The sequence below is a fragment of the Penicillium pulvis genome (assembly GCF_028828015.1).
Source record: "Penicillium pulvis strain IBT 33274 chromosome Unknown scaffold_8_segment0_segment0, whole genome shotgun sequence".
Classification (NCBI taxonomy): domain Eukaryota; kingdom Fungi; phylum Ascomycota; class Eurotiomycetes; order Eurotiales; family Aspergillaceae; genus Penicillium; species Penicillium pulvis.
In genome coordinates this window covers 2,204,202-2,223,770 of record NW_026643080.1, presented here as the reverse complement: position 1 = coordinate 2,223,770, position 19,569 = coordinate 2,204,202, and the positions used below count along the sequence as shown (strand labels likewise).

At 49.1% G+C, this 19,569-nt stretch overlaps 6 protein-coding genes across 6 annotated transcripts; 5 read left to right on the top strand and 1 right to left on the bottom strand.

Annotated features, from left to right (window-relative positions):
- Positions 1-234: 234 nt before the first annotated feature.
- N7503_010253 (uncharacterized protein) lies at positions 235-2,128 on the top strand (the record flags this gene model as incomplete). The annotated part of the gene is made up of 4 exons (XM_057069799.1): positions 235-340; positions 414-813; positions 871-1,221; positions 1,282-2,128. The coding sequence occupies 4 exons, from the start codon at positions 235-237 to the stop codon at positions 2,126-2,128; spliced, it is 1,704 nt and encodes a 567-aa protein (XP_056916410.1).
- Positions 2,129-2,967: 839 nt separating this feature from the next.
- On the top strand, positions 2,968-4,936 carry N7503_010252 (fungal specific transcription factor domain-containing protein; the record flags this gene model as incomplete). The annotated part of the gene is made up of 5 exons (XM_057069798.1): positions 2,968-3,719; positions 3,773-4,186; positions 4,240-4,478; positions 4,532-4,732; positions 4,785-4,936. 5 exons carry the CDS (start codon positions 2,968-2,970, stop codon positions 4,934-4,936), a joined length of 1,758 nt encoding a protein of 585 aa, XP_056916409.1.
- Positions 4,937-5,221: 285 nt separating this feature from the next.
- N7503_010251 (SMP-30/gluconolactonase/LRE family protein) lies at positions 5,222-6,327 on the bottom strand (the record flags this gene model as incomplete). Its single annotated transcript, XM_057069797.1, has 2 exons — positions 5,222-5,528; positions 5,606-6,327. 2 exons carry the CDS (start codon positions 6,325-6,327, stop codon positions 5,222-5,224), a joined length of 1,029 nt encoding a protein of 342 aa, XP_056916408.1.
- Positions 6,328-9,490: 3,163 nt separating this feature from the next.
- On the top strand, positions 9,491-11,836 carry N7503_010250 (uncharacterized protein; the record flags this gene model as incomplete). The annotated part of the gene is made up of 5 exons (XM_057069796.1): positions 9,491-9,644; positions 9,703-10,111; positions 10,165-11,018; positions 11,071-11,241; positions 11,292-11,836. The coding sequence occupies 5 exons, from the start codon at positions 9,491-9,493 to the stop codon at positions 11,834-11,836; spliced, it is 2,133 nt and encodes a 710-aa protein (XP_056916407.1).
- Positions 11,837-12,486: 650 nt separating this feature from the next.
- pakA (mitogen-activated protein kinase kinase kinase kinase STE20) lies at positions 12,487-15,601 on the top strand. The gene is made up of 4 exons (XM_057069795.1): positions 12,487-14,738; positions 14,806-14,905; positions 14,963-15,297; positions 15,357-15,601. The coding sequence occupies exons 1-4, from the start codon at positions 12,831-12,833 to the stop codon at positions 15,459-15,461; spliced, it is 2,448 nt and encodes an 815-aa protein (XP_056916406.1). The 5' UTR covers positions 12,487-12,830; the 3' UTR covers positions 15,462-15,601.
- A 1,216-nt stretch (positions 15,602-16,817) lies between these two features.
- On the top strand, positions 16,818-19,301 carry N7503_010248 (ESCRT-0 subunit protein HSE1; the record flags this gene model as incomplete). The annotated part of the gene is made up of 9 exons (XM_057069794.1): positions 16,818-16,857; positions 16,991-17,040; positions 17,129-17,163; positions 17,243-17,318; positions 17,393-17,491; positions 17,558-17,678; positions 17,732-18,376; positions 18,426-18,620; positions 18,688-19,301. The coding sequence occupies 9 exons, from the start codon at positions 16,818-16,820 to the stop codon at positions 19,299-19,301; spliced, it is 1,875 nt and encodes a 624-aa protein (XP_056916405.1).
- Positions 19,302-19,569: the final 268 nt, after the last annotated feature.

The following is a 19,569-nucleotide window of genomic DNA, read 5'->3' as shown; positions in this document are numbered from 1 at the left end:
CAATTTTTACGTCCTATAGTTCGGTTTGGTCGTCAATCCGGTTTGAATAGCCAATACTACGCTTTGTTCGATCCCCATAGAGCAACACTGATCGGGCCGATTCTCTGATTATTGAGAATGATGCCGATGTACCCGATCTCGTACTGAATATAAAAGATCTCTGGCGTCCCTGAAAAGAACTAAGCTCGAACTACCTCATAAACACTCTAAATCCTTCACTACATATATCTGAGAATGGCTGCGACTATCCAGACAGATGTGCTAATTATTGGTGGTGGGCCGGTAGGCCTACTCATAGCCCACGGGTTGGCCAGACAAGGCGTGGACTCTATCATTGTTGGTAAGTAGCCCCTCCGAAGTCTGTTTATCTTGATTCTCGTCAGCTATTGATCAGTATCTAACTCTTTCCACAGAGAAGCATGACAAGACTGAGCAAGCCATGTATGGCCGAGCGACCACCTTATACCCGCGAACTCTAGAGATGTTGGACCAACTCGAACTCCTGGACGAACTGAACCAAATCGGATACATCGCTCGAAACAGCGTGACATTCAAAGATGGCGAGCGAGTGACCTCGCGTGGATGGCATGTCATGTTTGAGCGAATGCACGGCACATTCTTGGATTACTGCCTGAACATCAGGCAAAAATACTCTGAAAACGTGATCCGGGATACATATGCAAAGCTCGGAGGTCGTCTGCTCATCGGTTGGAAACTCGAGGATTATGCCATCGACGACTTGCCCAGGGGTGATTTCAAAGTATCTTCCCGTATCCGGAAGGGAGACACTGAGGAAGTGATGTCAATCAACAGGTAACTCGTTGCTAAGACTGTCATGAATGATCCAAGTACTGACTTTGGTCGTGATAGCAAATTCATTGTTGGCGCGGACGGAGGTCATTCACTTGTGAGAAGGATCGCGGAGATCCCAGCTCAAGGTGACCGCACCCACTATAGATGGGTCCGTATTGATGGTGTCTTTAAGACAAACATGCCCGACGCCGATGTAGGCTTTGCTTCGATCGAATCTAAGAGTCATGGGAATGTTCTATGGGTTCAGTTGGATCATGGCGTTAAACGCATTGGCTTTGCCATGACGGAAGACATGCTTGCCAAGTATGGTGATAAACTCACCGAAGAGCAGGCTGTGGCTGAAGCAGTCAAGTCGATGGAGCCTTTCTCACTGGAGGTGGAGAAAGTTGAGTGGTGGACCTTGTATAGGTATGTACTCATTTGCATTGAAAAGACGAAAACACGATAGCAGAGCTAACAACTGCACAGCATCAATCAACAAGTCGCCGATTCATTCTTTTCCAACGAGCGCATTCTCTTAGCTGGAGATGCATGCCACACCCACTCCTCTGGAGCTGCCCAGGGAATGAACACAGGCGTCCACGATGCCATCAATTTATCCTGGAAGCTGGGAGGTGTGGTAAAGGGTTGGTACACCCCCGAGATCTTGCAAACATACGAAGATGAGAGACGCCCCGCTGCTCAGCATCTCATTAAGCTCGACAAAGCTTTCTCGGCAACCATTTCAGGCACTGTGCCTGATGAATACAAGGGAACCTCTCTCAATGCGAACGAACTGTTCACCAAGCTCTTTGATGACACCATTTTGTTCAACCTCGGCTTGGGAATAAATTACGGTGAAAGCATCATCAACAAAGCACCACCAACAGGGATGATCTCGTCCGGTCGCAGGGGACCTGATGCTTTGATTATGGCCCCTGGTTCTCGTGTTCCAACCCGTTTGTACCAGGTGATCCGAAACACTGGGCAGTGGAGTATTCTCGTGTTCGCTGGACAGCCCCTGATTACTCACGACAATCTAGCTCTGTCAGTGGACAAGCTGAAGGAGTTCCAAGCCACTCTCCCTAAAGACATGGTTCGATTCCTCACCTTGATCGCTGATAGCCCGGATGGAGGGGACAAGATGTTTGGAACTCCCAGAGTCGGAAATCTATATTACGACAATACCAGGTCTGCCCATGAAAGATACACTATCTCCACGGGAAAAGGTGCAGTGGTGGTCCTCCGACCAGATGGAATTTTGGGTTATGCTACCGCGTTGGATGATTCTGAGAGTATCAGAAATCTCTTTGCTGATTTCACCTCAATCATCTAATGGATGGAAAATCATTCGCCCATTTTGAAATGGAAGAGAATAACCTGGGGAAAAAAATGCGGTGTGTTTGCCACGACGTTTTTTGACAAAAATAGAGCATATTAGACTTTCGATAGAAATATAGAGTTTGGAATCATTCAATGCATCCAATTTCACGAACGGGTTCTCCAAGTTAGGATTCAATACTAGGACTAGTGTAAATCTAAAAAAAAGAAAAAAAAAAGAAAAATTTGATCAATAAAAAAAAGACTTTTAACACAAAGATAAGATTTAATCAAGGGCAGGGCATTGGGCTGAAGAGGGCGAGAGAAAGAATCAGCAAGGTCGTGATTTGGAGCGGATCATCCAACATGTTTGACTTCAGATTTACCGAGTCCAAGGGGCACATGTACCGGTCCGCGCATTATGTACACAGTTTGGTGCTTCACCGCCAAAGCTGTCGCGTTCCCGGCATCGTCCGAGAACACGACCAGGTTCAATCATAAAGGCAACAAATGTTCAGTCCAGCCGACGCACAGCCCAGATACGTCAAGAGGAAAAGAGTCAGCGTTGCATGTGGAATTTGTCGATCTCATAAAATCCGCTGTGATGGAGATCGACCTAAATGTGGCACTTGTCAACGCCGTCGAGAGAACTGCTTTTATGACGATGAGAATGACCAAAATGACTCGAGGTATGACTAACGAAGCGCGTGGGATCTTGCGAGTTCATATGCTGATTCGAAGTGAAGACCCACGGGGCCCAATGCAGGCACAAGACGCCATGGACCCGACGGTCCTGGAATACAAAAGCCTGTGCCTAATCAAACAGCCAGTGAATGCATGTCAAGCGTGACTGCAATGGGTCTGGTCTCGAGACCGCTTACTAGTGACCAAGAGTCGACAAGCGGGTTCTTTGGAGACTCGTCCACCATCGCCTTTATCAAGCAGTTGCAGGACACGGTCAAATCAAGGACACCAAAGCCCCCACAGGAGCCTTCCCATCAGGATTCACGTCGATCTGTGAATCAGGAAAGCCCAAGGGCCCTTATAAACGTCGCTGACTCTCGCGAGTTGCTTCCACCACGCCACTTGGCAGACCACTTGGTTGACTGCTATTTTACCAAAATCCATAGTCTGTACCCATTCGTGCATAAAGTGGCATTCTTCACGGCTTATGAATCACTGTGGAGTCAAGACGGACTCCCCTCCAGTGCACGATCAACCCGTGGACTGGGTCTCGGTGATTCCAGTGAGACTCGCACGACCTTTTACTACGGGCTGAACGTTGTCTTTGCTTTAGCATGCCAATTCTCTGATATAATCCAGGTTGAACGCGAGGCCACATCCGAAGCCTTTTTCCACACAAGCAAACCAGCTTTAGATGTAGATTATCTCGAAGCTGGTGATCTTGCCCTAACTCAGACCCTCCTTCTGATGGCACACTATCTTCAGGGCTCTCGTACCCCCAACCGATGCTGGCATGTGATTGGGACAGCCTGCAGACTAGCTCAGGGAATTGGATTGCACTCTGATGTGGGAAACAAGCACCGGTCATTTGCCGAGATACAGGTTCGGAGGAGAGTATGGCATGGCTGTGTGATGCTAGACTTGTAAGAGGGCGCATATCCCATTTGTCTGAATACTTGGCTGACAAAATTCTCAGGGCAGTAAGCACCATTCTTGGTCGCCCGGTCATGATATCGCATAATCCATCCACCCTTCTACCACAATCTATTGATGACGAGCACCTAGTCGTGGAATCCTCAATATGTGTACAGCCACCGGGGTTGTTTTCCCGCGTCGAGTGGTTCATTGCGACTTTGAAGCTGTATGACCTTCTTCGGACGACATTGAATACACTCTACGATAATGCTGAAAAGAAACCCAAAAATGATTCAGACAACTCGGTTCATAGAGGGAGGACGGAAACTTTGCGCCAGATTGAATGCATCACACGGATTGACGCAGAGCTCCAGGACTTTCGACTGACGGTTCCTGGGCAACTTCGATGGGACGTACCAATCCACGAAACACAGGATAACCAGTTCTTGAGAGAAAGATGTCTGCTTAAAGCCAGGTATATTACAATGCATTCACCAGCTGTTACGGTTCCTAATAATCCTATTGCAGATTTCTGTACCTGAGAATCCTTATCTACAGGCCAGTTCTGTCACAGTCGCTACACGAGATCTTGTCCTCTCCAGGATCCGTGACTGAACTTAACGCTGGACGGTTGGGGACTGGAATTCACGCAAATTTTACCATGGATTGCTCGATCTTTTGTGTGCAGTCAGCCATTGATCTCATTTCCTTAGTACACGAGACTTGCAACAACGATTTATCAAGCGTATGGTTTTACAATGTTTTCTGTACGCATGCCAAAGTTCCGTCTTTCTTATTTCGCAGGCTTACTTTAACACAGACTTATTCACGGCTGGGTCTGTCACGCTGCTCGCTGAGCTTGACCAATCTATTGTCAACATCGTGACCCGTGAAACATTGAAGATATCTTGGGATAAGTGCCAGGCAGCTCTTGAGCACCTGAAAACCTACAGCATAGTAGCAGAACGATGTGCCGATAGCATGGGGACGATTCGATCAAAGTTGTTGGCGGCCCTGTCGGGTAAGAGATCTATCCTCAGCATTAACTGACGTCGAGCTAATTCCAGGAACAGAACAAGTTGAGCAGCAGCAAGACCCCGGCGAACAATCTGACATAGCAGCGCACAGCATAGGGCAAATGCCGTTTCCGGAGGATCTCTTTCGTGATTTGGCTTTCGACGAGCAAACCTTCTTTGACCCTTTCTGGTATGATTTGGAGTTTTGAAACCCCCACTGTTGGTTGAGAACTAGCTCTCGCACTGCAGACGCTAGTGCTTAGTGGGAGTCTGAAGGAAAGGCGTAACAAAATGAAACAAAGACGGACGAATCGTGATAGTATGAGGATGGAAGCTGCTTGACGCGAAATCCATATAGAAAATTATTGATAGGCAATAGAGCATGTAACAATAGCATAATACATAGCTTCTATAAGAGAAGCGAGCAGAGTAGCAAAGCTCTCACAAAATTATCATCGTCACATAGTCATTCATCTACACATTTCCCTGCTTCTCTAGTTCTTCCAGAGAGTGCTGCGCAGAGTGCTGTTCAACTGCGCGCGGTAGACCTTGTTCTCGTTGAGAATGTACAGCTGCCCCTTCTTGCCAAACGAGAAGTTCGAAGTGCCATCCTCAATCAAAATCTTACCCAGCAAGACACCACCAGACGACCAGACATAGACACCGTCACCGCAGCCAGCGTACACATTACCGTGCTGATCAACCTTGAGGCCATCAGGAATACCATCACCAGGCATGGCAAAGACCCGGCGGTTAGTCAGGAAGGCCTGACCGTTAATAGTGGACACATCGAAAGCGTAGCTAGACAAGGTTAGTCAAAATTCCCCATTGAGTTCCATTCATGCCCGAATGAAACATGATCCCAGGGTTCAACTTACATAGTGGCAGGCAGAAGCGCATCGGTAGTTCCATCGCCGATTGTCTCGGCAGTATCGGAAATATACATGGTCTTCTCATCAGGCGAGAAAGAGATTCCATTGGGCCGACCGAACCCATCCGCAACAACGCGCACAGCCTTGGTAGCAGGATCATACCGGTAAACCTGAGCTGGGAGCTTGGGCTTCGGCCGGACACCCTGAATGTAACCATAGATGGGATCTGTGAACCAAAAGGAGCCGTCGTTGGCGACAACAACATCGTTTAGAGAGTTAAACTGGCGGCCGTAGAAGCCTCCCACGATGAACTCGGCCTTGTTCGGCGACTGCGCAGACATCTGCCAAAGACCACCTGTGGTGTTCAGAGTGCCCTGGCCAGTCCAGAGGATGCCACCATCGTGATTTACGCCGCCATTGGGCATGGGAACGGTTGAGTTGAGGATCTCGGAGGTGACGGGGTTTGCGGTCACGTTAACCTTTGAGATCACGATAGTGGTTTCATTAGTGACTGGATCAGTGAATTGGTTGCTAGACATGAACAGTTCATCTGTCGTTGGGACATAGACGCTTGCTTCGTGGGCGAAGGGGAAGTCATTGTTTTCCAAGATGACCTCCAGCTTCGGGGCTGAGCCAAGGATGCTATAGAAGGCATTGTCGTAGACAGTGAATGCAGACGGAATAGAGGTGCTGGCCGCGAAGGCCGTGTGTGAGAGAGTGGTAGTCATTATGCGTCTGATTTTCTGGCGAACTGATGGAAGGTGTGTCTCGGGGAATTTCTTCAGGGGGAACCTGCGAGCTTATTTAAGTCTAAATCGAGAAGAGCTTGGACTTTTTGACTCAAGTGATGTCAGCGAACATTGATCCACTATTCGCAGATGAACAAACCAAATGAAGGTGGGGTTCTATAGTTTCCTGGCACTGAACCAGAAACTGATTAGATCGGCGCTGCTCCACGATCCATGGCTGGGAATTTCCCGAGAATTCGCCTTGTTGATCCACCCTTTTTATGGTATCATACGGGAATGTTGACCGGGATCACTTGGCTTGAAAAACCATCATTAATAATGACTGAGATAAAGCGGCCAGGTTCTGTCAGGCCAGCGGTCAATTTTGCGAGTGATTGGCGGATCACAATATTTGCGGAGTTTTACCCCCTTTGGATTCTTGGCTAGTGCACCAACAAAGCCTCGAGGAACTCATTTGTATACACATAGTTATTAACTCTCCTTAACCCAGGGGGCATTCAAAATAGAACGAGTAATTTTAGCCAAATGCCTGGTATCTGAAACAAAGAACGGCCAAATAGCTTCCAAAAGGTTAAATGTAGTGAAGAATCAAGGCTCCGTGTTCGTTCAGTTGTTAGTCTTACGCGATAAAGTCAAGAAGTATAGCCTCGACCAAGGCTTGCGTGCGATAATACTACACGGTGTAGCTCTCTGAGCCGGGTGATGATAGTTTTGTTAGATTATTCATGCATTTGGACCGCGGGTGATCGAGACGCCGTGGCTTGCTATAGAATGTCACATAATGACCAAGCGGGTGGGCAGGCGGAAGCGGCCCACCGAAGAATGTGAAGACGTGAGTCTGTACAGGCTGAGGAGGCAGCCGGCTTTCTTGGGGGCTGAGCTCTGCAAGCGCACCTATTCAAGCTTTGGGATCCGCACCAAATCTTATGGTAAAGATTAGTACTCAAGAGCCACTCTCGTTTGGGAAGGGTTCGAAGTGATTTGAGTGCTCGCCATTGAAGAGTTGGCCAGCGACGCTTGCAAGCAAGTGAAACCAAGGTGACCGAGTCTAGCATGATTATACCAGGAGTGATGTAAAATTCATCCTAAGCCTGGTGACGCCGATAGCATTGGCTGTTCATCAAATTTACCCCAAAAGGCTCGTGCCGTTGGGTCAAATGGCCCTTACTAAGTCTCCCATACATTCATGTTTTCTCTGATGCCTCTAGGATGTCAATGCCAATTTTAGTATGTGAGACCGTTGAACCCACGTCGAATTGTAAAAGCACATAGGCAGTGAAGAAAATGTCAATTGTGGTATTGAGAGGGAGCGCATCGAGTCCTTCTTTGCCATTACTGGTACAGGTATTATCGGTCGATTGTATAGACTGAGGTGTAAGGAAGGATCGTTGAAAGCAGCCCGGGATATTTGTGGAGAAATGAAATGGTTCTTTTTTTTCAGAATGTCCCAAGGTTGGTATTTCGTTTGAAGGTTTTGGGGGTTTGGCCCCCAGTCGCCAAGGTAGCCCTAGCAAATGTTGGCTACCACGCTATGTAGTCGCTCCTGGGAGCATAAATATTCGCGGTGATTCAGCCGGTCAAAGTACCCAGATAATCAAGTCCACCAGAGCGAAAAGGCAAAACCAAGCAAATAAGCAATCTAGCCACGGATAGCAATTTTGAGCTACATGAATATGACATGTATCTTGTCAACACAAAACACTCGCTATTCATTTCTCAAAAATCCGTAGCATCTTGGGTATTCGTCTCATGGATAAATTCGAGGCTGAATCCTCTGTCCATTCTTTTGAAGAGCCACTCTGCTCATAGTCGGGAGGTCCATCGATTAGATCAAATGGGTTCTCAGTATAGCCATCAGCAAGACCATATATTGAGACCAGCATTATCTTTCGATAGTATGAACGATTTGAAATCGGATTTAGTGGATATAACTCCTTCATAGCTTGCTTCGCTTTGTCTGTAAGCACGACCCCATGAGCCTTCTGACAACACCAACACTCAGTGGTACAGTGCCCAGCTCCAAATTGGCGTGCAGGTCCAAGCTTACGACCTTGGCAGCATCCACAGTCTCGACCGCAACATCCACCTTTATCAGCACAGTCCTTCAAGAGCGTTTTATGTAGGTACCATTGGGAATGTGACCGCCATAGGTTCAAACCTCTTATAAGCATTTCAGAAGGATAGTTGTCAAGGAATCGACCCCTCTTTTGATCTGTTATGAAACATTCCTCTCTAAGATTCAGGAGCTCTTGCTCTATCTTCTGTGATCTATCCGAGGAGGCTGGCACTTTTTTGATCTCTGCTGATAATGAGACCTCTCTCTGAGCGATTTCTCGTAATCGGCGTTCTGCTCGAAGAAATTCGGGTATGGGATGGCGATATGCATCATCAGAGGCCTTCTTGGCACGATATTCTTGTAAAGTTTATATATCGCCCCTTTCCTCGTATTTTCTCTCCCGTTTATTTCCGTCAGGAGATTTTGCCATTTTGGATGTAGATTAAAGGATATTGATTGATATGGCACCGAGGATCCCCGTATAAGAACACCGATAAAAATGCTGCAAGGAACAGAAGTAGGTGCTCATACGTATGTAGTATAGATCTCATTTTTTTCCTTCCAAATTCCATTTCCGCCTAAAGAGCGGAGACCGGAAAAGCAGCTAACATCGCCTGACCTAGCACCAACTTCAATCTTTCCCCCATCTAGCCAATAAATCCATGGGATATTCTCTTGACTACGTGAGGGTTTCAACCTTGGCAAGCTTCCAAGCTTCATAGCCCTCTTGATACTAGCGCTTATGTCATGTTCTCAACAATTTCTACCTTGATCAAAATCAATACAACAATCATAAACAAGAAACTTAATCATGCACCTTTGTGCGCTAGGAGAAAACGAAATAAGTCTGTGGAATTGAAGCATAAAGCCGGGGAGATAAGAAAATCGATATCTCCACGGGTCCCCCCTCATCAAGGCCGCGTAGCCCGCGGAAATCAGTTGTTCCGCTCTGCCCCACACCCATGCCACTTTCCAATGATGGCCACCGCGGTACATCAATCACAGTCATAGTACAAATTCGTGGACATAAGCTCAATCCCTGTCTCATTCATTGATTCTGGGTCTGTTACACCCATCCCAGGAACAATGGCGCCTCTGGTAACACTGGCTACATGTGCGCTGAACCAGTGGAGTCTGGACTTTGAGGGAAATTTGAGGCGCATCAAACAGAGCATTATCAAAGCCAAGGAAGCCGGTGCAACTCTGCGTGTCGGGCCCGAGCTCGAAATCCCGGGATATGGTAAGCCTCTTCGAAAATCATGATCAAACTCTCATATCATGCTCACCTTGTACACTAGGCTGCTTGGACCACTTCCTTGAGACGGAAGTATATGAGCACTCGTGGGATTCTTTGTACTCCATCCTGACTGATGAGTCACTGCACGGAATCATCATCGATGTTGGCTTGCCTCTGCTTCACCGGAACTGCAGATACAATGCACGTGCTATCGTTCTGGATGGCAAGATCTTGTGTCTTCGCCCCAAACTGTATCTCGCCAATGATGGCAACTTCCGTGAGATGCGCTTCTTCACCCCGTGGAACAGGCCCAGGCACGTGGAGCAGTACTACCTTCCACCAATGATTCAGAAGCACCAGGGAGCTCGCCATGTTCCCATTGGTGACGTGGTTCTCTCCACAATCGACACTTGTCTGGCGGCTGAGACGTGTGAAGAGTTATTCACACCTAACAGCCCCCATATCAATATGTATGATTCATTCCCATTCCTATGCAGATTTGGAGCTGATGTAGTGATTATAGGGGACTTAATGGTGTGGAGATTTTCACTAACAGTAGTGGAAGCCACCACTCACTTCGCAAGTTGGATGAACGAATTGCCCTCATTCAGGAAGCCACTCGTAAGAATGGCGGTGTCTACCTATACTCCAACCAACTTGGATGCGATGGAGATCGGCTTTACTATGATGGTTGCGCGATGATCTTTGTCAACGGTGACATTGTGGGCCAATCAAGCCAATTCTCGCTGAATGAGGTTGAAGTCGTTGTGGCGACAGTTGATCTTGAGAAAGTACGAGCTTATAGATTTGCCCCATCCCGTGGCTTACAGGCAGTGGCCGCACCAGAATATCAGCGGATTGAGGTTGACTACTCCCTGTCTCATGACAATCTGGACCTTGAGATCGACCTGCGGCCTACTGCCGCACGGCCGGCACGCTACCATCTTCCTGAAGAGGAGATTGCCCTAGGACCTGCCTGCTGGCTCTGGGATTACCTCCGGCGATCCAAGGCCGCAGGTTTCTTCGTTCCATTGTCCGGAGGTATTGACAGCTGTGCCACTGCCACAATTGTCTACTCAATGTGTCGCCTAGTCATTGCAGCGATCAAGGAGGGAAATGAGCAGGTCATCACCGATGTTAAGCGGATTGCCGCCTTCTCTTCGAATCTTCCCGAGACGGCAGAAGAGCTGTGCAACCAAATCTTCTGCACTTGCTACATGGGAATGGAGAATCAGAGTAGCAAAGAAACCCGGGACCGTTCGAAGGCCCTTTCTGAGCGGATCGGATCGTATCACACCGATGTCAACATTGACAACATGTTCAACTCTACGAAGAACATCCTCACTCAGGCCACAGGCTTTGAGCCGAAATTCAAGGGTTGGTCGGCTGCTTTTGCCAGGATGCTCACATGCTAACCCATGTCACCCAGTTCACGGAGGATCGAACACGTCGAATCTCGCTCTTCAGAATATTCAGGCACGGTCTAGAATGGTGCTTGCCTACTACTTCGCCCAGGAGCTATGTGAAGTCCGTAACCGTCCCGGTGGCGGCTCTCTTTTGGTCCTGGGAAGTTCCAACGTGGATGAATGTCTCCGCGGATGTAAGTGTGCCCATCCGTAACCGCACTAAAGCATACTAATATCGGGGCAGATCTGACTAAGTACGACTGTTCGTCTGCTGACATCAACCCCATTGGCTCGATCAGTAAAGTGGATCTCAAACGGTTCATCGGCTGGGCGTCCAAGGACTTTGAAATGCCCATCCTCTTGGACTTTCTGGATGCTATTCCTACGGCCGAACTGGAGCCGATTACGGCAAACTACGTGCAAAGCGATGAGGTTGACATGCAGATGACCTATGATGAGCTCTCGCGTTTCGGAAAATTGAGGAAAGTGGACCACCTGGGGCCCTATGGAATGTTTCTTCGTCTTCTGGACGAGTGGGGTGGCGAGGGGAAACTTAGCCCCCGTGAGATCGCGCATAAGGTGAAACTGTTCTTCCACTTCTATCAGATCAACCGCCATAAGCAGACCGTTGCCACCCCGGCTTACCATGCGGAGAGCTATAGCCCCGATGATCATCGATTTGATCTTCGGCCGTTTGTCTATCCCCCTGGATTTGAGAGCTGGTCATTCAGGAAGATTGATGAGCGGGTGAATGCTTTAGAGAAGCGGAAGAAGAGACAGGAAGCATAGGTATTGAGTGAATGGGACATATGACCTGTAAGTCTAGATAGCTATAAATAAGAATTTCAAAGAACCTTGGAAGTTGACACCCGTTTATTTTCCCTAATATACTTTGTGCCGCAGTGGAGACCTACCGAGGTGGATGCCAAGAAATCCCACCAGGGTTTGCACGTCTACTCCGTATTAACATTCCACATGGTTTGGCGTTTCAGATTGTTTAGTCAGTGCATCTTACGCCCGAAAATAAGGATTTTTCTGGAAGAATGTTGAGTGGGTTACAGGAGGTAAAGGCAATATGTTAAGCGGCGAGGATGATGAGTGAGATGACGAAGCTTTTGGCGGGGACTATTTACCCGAGTGGATAGTGTTTGAAAAAAGACGTCAACCGGCTCCAAATCTTGATAAATGTTGGTTAGGGGATAGACATCTTGGGTTATTTTTTTCCAACATTGACCAGATAGAATGGACGTATTCCAGGGGGTCGTTTGACTGCTAATCATCGCAAGTGTCCACTTCCTCCCGTGTCCAGAAAATCTAGATCCTCGGGACTCAACGCCCAAATCTCTGATTCCCGGACTATTTGGTGACTTGTGATAACTCGTGCAGGGTAATTTCCCTGAGAAAAGAAATTAACGGAAATTGGTTCTGATATATCAAAACCTTTTTATACATATACCCCCGCGTCATCGCGCAACCCAAGACTCCCAGCCACCGACTCCTTTTCCACCTCCACGTGTGAATTGATGTTCATTGGCCGGCGTCACTTGTAACTGGGCCCCCTCTTCCCCTGGTCTTGGATTGATTCTCTCCATTCTTTTGACATTCCATTTTGGAGAGAAACGCTGGGCAAAAAAAGAGTTGAAAACCTCAACCAGGTTTGCTGATACTGTGGTACTTCCCACCTTTCGGCGACTGCTTCTCTGCGAATTGGTTGGAAAATTCTCCTGACCCCTCGGCCCAATTTCAATCGGTGTCTCGTGTAGAGACACACACGTCGCCCATCATGAGTGACGGGTTCTCATTGAAATTCCGTCGCCCTTCAAGCAAGCTGCAGAAGGAATCCCCTAGCCCTAGCTTCAGTTCACGCATTCTTCGGAGTCATCAAAGCGCAACTTCCTTGAAACGTCATCCCTCCGCCCCCGTTTACCCGCGCTCCTCTTCCAACAGCAGCCGCGAGCATACCCGCACTCGATCGAACGCTGCTGCTGTCTATGGTTCGTCTTCATCGTCGCTTGAGCAGCATAGCGACGGCCCGTCACCGGTACAAAACGACCATTCGTTTTTCCCCAACTACAGCTCCCGCGCCCGCCAGAACCGCTTCTCCTACGATCAGCACAATTCGGATGAATTAACGACAACCCCCTTCGAGACCCGGGGCATGCTCAGTGCCTTGGATGAGAATAGCGCGGAAACAACAGACTCCTTGTCTCCACCTCATAATCATCCACCCTTGCACTCCCAGCAGTCCAGTCCGATCAGCCCAGACCCACGACACCGCTCCTTCCTCCGACAATCCGCGAGTTTCACCACCTTGCCCACCCGGATGGATCCCTTCGCACATCGAGAGACCGAGCGCGCTGCAAACTCCAAGCGCCATTCCGACGAGGGGAGTGGCCACACTCGGGGTGGGCGCAGCAAGAAGGCTAGCTTCTCCAGTTTTGTGAATAGCATGCTGGGCTCGCCCCGCAACATCAAGATCTCGTCCCCGGAGAACCCGGTCCACGTCACCCATGTGGGATATGATAATCAGACTGGCCAGTTCACCGGCTTACCCAAAGAGTGGCAGCGTCTACTACAGGAAAATGGTATCTCGAAGAAGGAGCAGGAAGAACACCCGCAGACCATGATGGACATCATGCGATTCTACGAAAAGAACACCCGGGGCGATGACGATGAGGTTTGGCACAAGTTCGACAACGCACACGGGAAGGACGGGCGACCACCCTCTCCGCCGGGAAGCCCTCGTTTCCCCCAAAATCACGAAGGTAGCTTTGAGAACCCCCGGTCGCCGCCCCCAGTTCCGAAGGGACCACCAGGAGGAGCGCCGCCCCCGGCCTCATTGACGTCCGCTGCGGTCTCCCCGCCATTGGGCAGCCTCATTCCACATCGAGCCCCTCCGAAGCCTCCCGGCATGACACCGGCGCGGCCCCCGCCTCAGCCTCCTACCTCACATGTAGCGGCTCCCCAGCGATTGCCAGACGCCTATGGAATGGGGACACCCCCTATTCCCGAAACAGCACCGCTGCCGACCGACCCACGGGGTCCCTCTGGTCCTCGCAATGGCACTCAGACACAGGAATCGAATAAGGTGGCTTCTCCGACCCAATACCAACGGCAGCAAGAGCAAGTCATGGCGGCTGCTCAGGAAGCGATCGCATCCAAAAAGCTGGATCGAAGCCCCAGCCATCGCCAGCCGCCACCGGCACCTCAACTGGCGCCAATTGCAACGAATGTCCCCCAGAGCTCTGCGGAACCCACTTCTGCACCGGCCTCTCGAGCTCCCCCAGCAGCTCGGCCTCGTCAACAAAAGCGCCAGAGCAACGTTATGGATGTGCGCCAACGCCTATTGACAATTTGTCACCCCGGCGATCCTACTCAAATTTATTACAATCTCAACAAAGTTGGACAAGGTGCTTCGGGTGGTGTGTACACTGCCTATGAGAATGGCAACAATAATTGTGTGGCCATTAAGCAGATGAATCTCGATCTTCAGCCCAAGAAGGATTTGATTATTAATGAGATTCTTGTGATGAAGGACAGCAAGCACAGGAACATTGTGAATTTCCTCGAGAGCTACCTTCATGGCCTGGACTTGTGGGTAGTCATGGAGTATATGGAAGGTGGTAGTCTTACAGATGTGGTCACCTACAACATCATGAGTGAGGGCCAGATTGCAGCAGTATGCCGAGAGGTAGGTTTTAATTCTCCATTTACTCCATGATCTTCTATATGCAAGGATGCTAATAATCTCGAAACAGACCTTGAACGGACTCCAGCATCTGCACTCAAAAGGTGTCATTCACCGCGACATCAAGTCTGATAACATTCTTCTCTCACTAGAGGGTAACATCAAGCTGAGTAAGTTTCGATATTTTGATCCCTTTATACAAGAGTTCCGAATCTAATTATTCCCAGCCGATTTTGGCTTCTGTGCGCAAATCAACGACTCACAGAACAAGCGCAATACCATGGTTGGCACACCTTACTGGATGGCCCCTGAAGTGGTCACCCGTAAGGAATATGGTCGCAAGGTCGATATTTGGAGTTTAGGCATCATGGCCATTGAGATGATCGAGGGCGAACCTCCATATCTTACCGAGTCCCCTCTGCGTGCGCTCTACCTGATCGCCACAAATGGAACCCCGACTATCAAAGATGAACACAGCCTCTCAACAACCTTCCGTGACTTCCTGCATCTCGCTCTCAAGGTAGACCCTGAGAAGCGAGCGTCTGCCCACGATCTTCTTAAGGTATGCGAAACCCCTCCACCCTATTCATGTTGGACAATCATTGACTTTGTTTTTTTCAGCATCCCTTCATGTCCGTCTGCTCGCCACTTACGCATCTGGCTCCTTTGGTGAAGGCCGCTCGTATTAGCCGTGCCCAAGAGAAAGCGCAAAAGGGCGGTGCCTAGATGGCCGGCCTCTCATTCTCATTATGCCTTTGTTTTCTCTTATACCACTCTTCCCGTCTCGTTCAGATACCCCCATCACTCCCGATGATTCTTCTAGATCCTGGCATGCCGACGCCTTAATCCGCATGGCAGTCCCCGTTTGTGTACCGATTTGTTAACCATTTTATTTCTTGATGAACATCTCTTTGTGATGAAAAATGATCTGATCTCGCAAGCTTTGTTTTGACCACGATCTGTCTTCTCTGTTGGTTTATCTTTATCTCTGTCATTCTCTCGGGATGTCTTGTGTAGCACCATATTAATTCTACCACTCCACCCTGTTTTGAATTCGGTCGTATGTGGTGTTTCGGGTGCGACTTCGAGCTGTCTACTTATTATACTTGTTCGTCGACCTCGCGGAATTTAAAGTACGATTATCGGATCGTATTCGGCGTTTGGTTCCTAAGGAGACTTTACTTGATTTGTGTCTTATCACACTCATTCTATTTTTTCGCATCTTTTCCAATACATTGTACTGCCCTAGTTCGTGTTGGACGGCTATGTTCATATGACTGTGCTCAAGCGAAAACTAGAATATATGATACACAAGCTGCTAGACCTCGAAAATACATATCTTATCATTGTGTGGCTGTACCTCTACCATATTGGATCCAGTGGGGTGTCTTCATTCAGCCCTAGGGGACGGAGCAAATCAGATCAACCAAAATGCCGCAGCCTATACTGACTGGCATTATTGTCACTCCCTCCAGGGCTGCGCAGCAGTCAATTTGGGAGAAGATAGTCAATCAAAGAGGCGAGACAAGGGGTTTTTTTTTTCTCTACAAGGCAGACATAATTCTTTCCAACCTAAGCTACTAACTACTCTTAAATCCGAGATACGCATCGAATGGAGCTCCCCGTTCCGCCGTCGTCATTGCTGACTCAACACCACTTCCGCCCAGACACAACATTGGCACCTAGAGACCAACTTTCTTCTGCTCATCGATCGTGAAACTGCTCGAGTGTGAGCTGCGAACTATTGGGCTTTCTCTAATTTAAGATCCCCTATTTCCCACTATACCTCTCTTCGACAGTGTCGCCCTGACCTCAGCCCAGCTCGCGCTTGGAACATCTCAGCCCGCTCCCCGCATTGAACGCCCAACTACCCATCGCTGCGCACTGCATAGCTCACAATTCATTGTCGTCACTTCGATAACTGCGCTTTCCGCACTACAAGCCTGCTCTAATAAATTCACTAGTTGGATTCTCAGGACAGGTCCGACTGAGCCGACTGCGACAGCGCCGAGAAACGGTGCCCGACTCCCTGATCCTACAATACTGTGACTATTTGGTCTTTCTGCACCCACAAAACTGGCAATGTTTCGCGCTCAGCAGAATGCTTTTGATGATGCGGTCGGTGAGTTTTCGGCCATCCCGTAGCTTGGGACTACACGTGCACCTATTTGGGTACCGTGGAAGCCTGCTGGGACATGAGACCATGAACCCTGCTCGGAGACGATGAATTTCTGACCTGAGGGATATCTTCATAGCCAAGGCGACCGACGAGAACCTAACATCCGAGAACTGGGAATATATTCTGGTGCGTCTCTTCGAGCGACAAGCTGCCCGCGTTGCGATCGAGTAGTTCAGGACATGGGAAGCTGATTTGATGTTATTCTGGGAAATAGGATGTCTGCGACAAGGTTGCTGCCGAGGAATCGGGGTATGTGGTTCCTGAAATCCCTTCAGCTACAATTGCGCATTTTGGGAGTGTGTATGCTAATTTCATGTCGGTTGTATAGCGCAAAAGAGGCGGTTGCTGCCATGATCAAGAGAATGGCTCACAGAAATGCCAATGTGCAACTTTATACTCTTGAGGTATGCGAAATACTTTTCTGTGCCCTCATGGTGCAATGGGTCGCTTGGTGTTTGTCTTACTGACCACTTTTTAGCTCGGTAATTCGCTGTCACAAAACTGTGGCCCTAAGATTCATCGCGAGTTGGCCTCGAGAAGCTTTACTGATGCGCTCTTGCGCCTAGCAAGTGATCGCGTAAGCAGACTCATGATGCGCATTGTGGGTAATCTGAATCGCTGATCACTAGAACTTTTTCTGTAGAACACGCATCAACAAGTCAAGTCCAAGATTTTGGAGCGGATGGAAGAATGGACTGAGATGTTTGCATCTAACCCAGACTTTGGGATCATGGAGCAAGCATATATGAAGTTAAAGACCTCAAGTGAGAATATTGTGTTTCGATATGGCCCGTTACACGTTACTAACACTCTACAGACCCCAACCTTCAGCCCCCGTCGAAGCCGGTGAAGAGCGCAATTACGGATATTGACCGACAGAAAGAAGATGAAGAATTACAAATGGCTTTGGCTCTCTCTGTCAAGGAGAAGGCTCCTCCAATTCCCGTCGCTCAAGCTGGGCCATCTGCTGCGGCTGCGGCTGCGACTGCTGTATCGAGGCCCGAAACCTCTTCGCCTGCAGCCGAGTTGTCTGCTGCTGCGTCCGGGCCTGTGCCATCGGGTACATCGGCTGCCACTGTTTCGCGAGTCCGAGCCTTGTTCGATTTCCAGCCCTCGGAGTCTGGAGAGCTTCAATTCCGCAAGGGCGATATTATTACTGTCTTGGAATCAGTTTATAAGGACTGGTGGAAGGGTTCTTTGAGGGGCCAGACGGGAATCTTTCCTCTCAATTATGTCGAAAAGCTTTCAGATCCCACTGTTGAAGAGTTGCAGCGCGAGGTGCAAATGGAGGGCGATGTCTTTGGCCAGATTAAGAACGTTGAGAAGCTTCTGACCCTGCTGAGTACTCGAAGCTCCGATCTTAATGTGCAGGAGAACGAGGAGATTACCAACCTCTATCATTCCACCGTGGCTATTCGCCCGAAGCTGATTGAGCTGATTGGGAAATACTCGCAGAAGAAAGGTTAGTACACACACTTTGTTGGAAAGTATCCATGCTCATGAATTTCCAGATGAATTCACCCAGCTTAATGAGAAGTTCATTAAAGCCCGTCGTGACTACGAGTCTTTGCTAGAGGCTTCCATGGCTCATCCGGCACAACCTTATGCCCCACGACCTGGTCAGCCACAGTATGGCTATCCTGCTGGCACCCCTGCTGGATACCCTCCCCAAGCAGACCAACGATACTTTAGCCCCCAGCCTCAAGGTTTGTACAGTCCTTAGCGGCCCGCTGTTTGAGATTGAGAATTCATTAATTTAACTTTTATCTATAGATACCCAACCTCCACAGGCCCAGCCAAATGCATACTATGGTGCAGAGCAGACCATGCCTTACCGCCCTGCATCTCATTCACCCGATCCTCGTGCACAGTTTGCAGGTGGATCTCAGCAACACCCGGTGCAACAGGCACCTCCATCTGACGCTTATCCCCCTGCTAGCCACCGCCCTCAGTCTACATACGACCACCCTCAAGAACTGGGCACCTCTGTCTATGATTCTCCTGTGGAACATCCTGCTGGCCACCGCCCAGCTTACCCTCTCAGCGGTCAAGCACCACCGGCCGGCCATCAGCATTTCCAGCAGCAACAACCACAGGGGCAGGAATACTCGGCCCCGGGCTACTCGGGTGAAGAGGCTCAGCAACCCCTTGCCTCTCAATACCCACCACAGCAAGCATCGCAACAAGCTCCATACCCCAACTCCCCGGCCGCTCATCAAGCCCCCTCTCACCAACCTCCTCCAGTCCCTGGGTCTGCACAGCCGTCCTCACAATACACTGCCTTTAACCCCACTCCTTCGGCTACACCAGGTGGTGCAGAATACCAGGCATATCAGCCTGCGCAGGGAGGTGTTTCCCCCTCAAACCCTGCGACATTCTACCGATAATTCCCTGGGTTTTGTATTCGATCGACTGGTTGCGAATATTAAACTAAGTGGCATTATTCTTATTTGTACTGGATTCAAACTGTTGCCTCATTTCTTGCTAGGCCTTCTGTGTCTACCGTGTATTTAGCCAATCATTCACCGCTAGTTCAAGTTGTAGTATCATGATGTTGTCAGTACATACCTATGTAGCTGGGTACCTACTTATGCCTATTATACGTCGGGCCATTCCAATATAAGCAATTTTCATGAAGGTTTGCTTGCAGGTTTA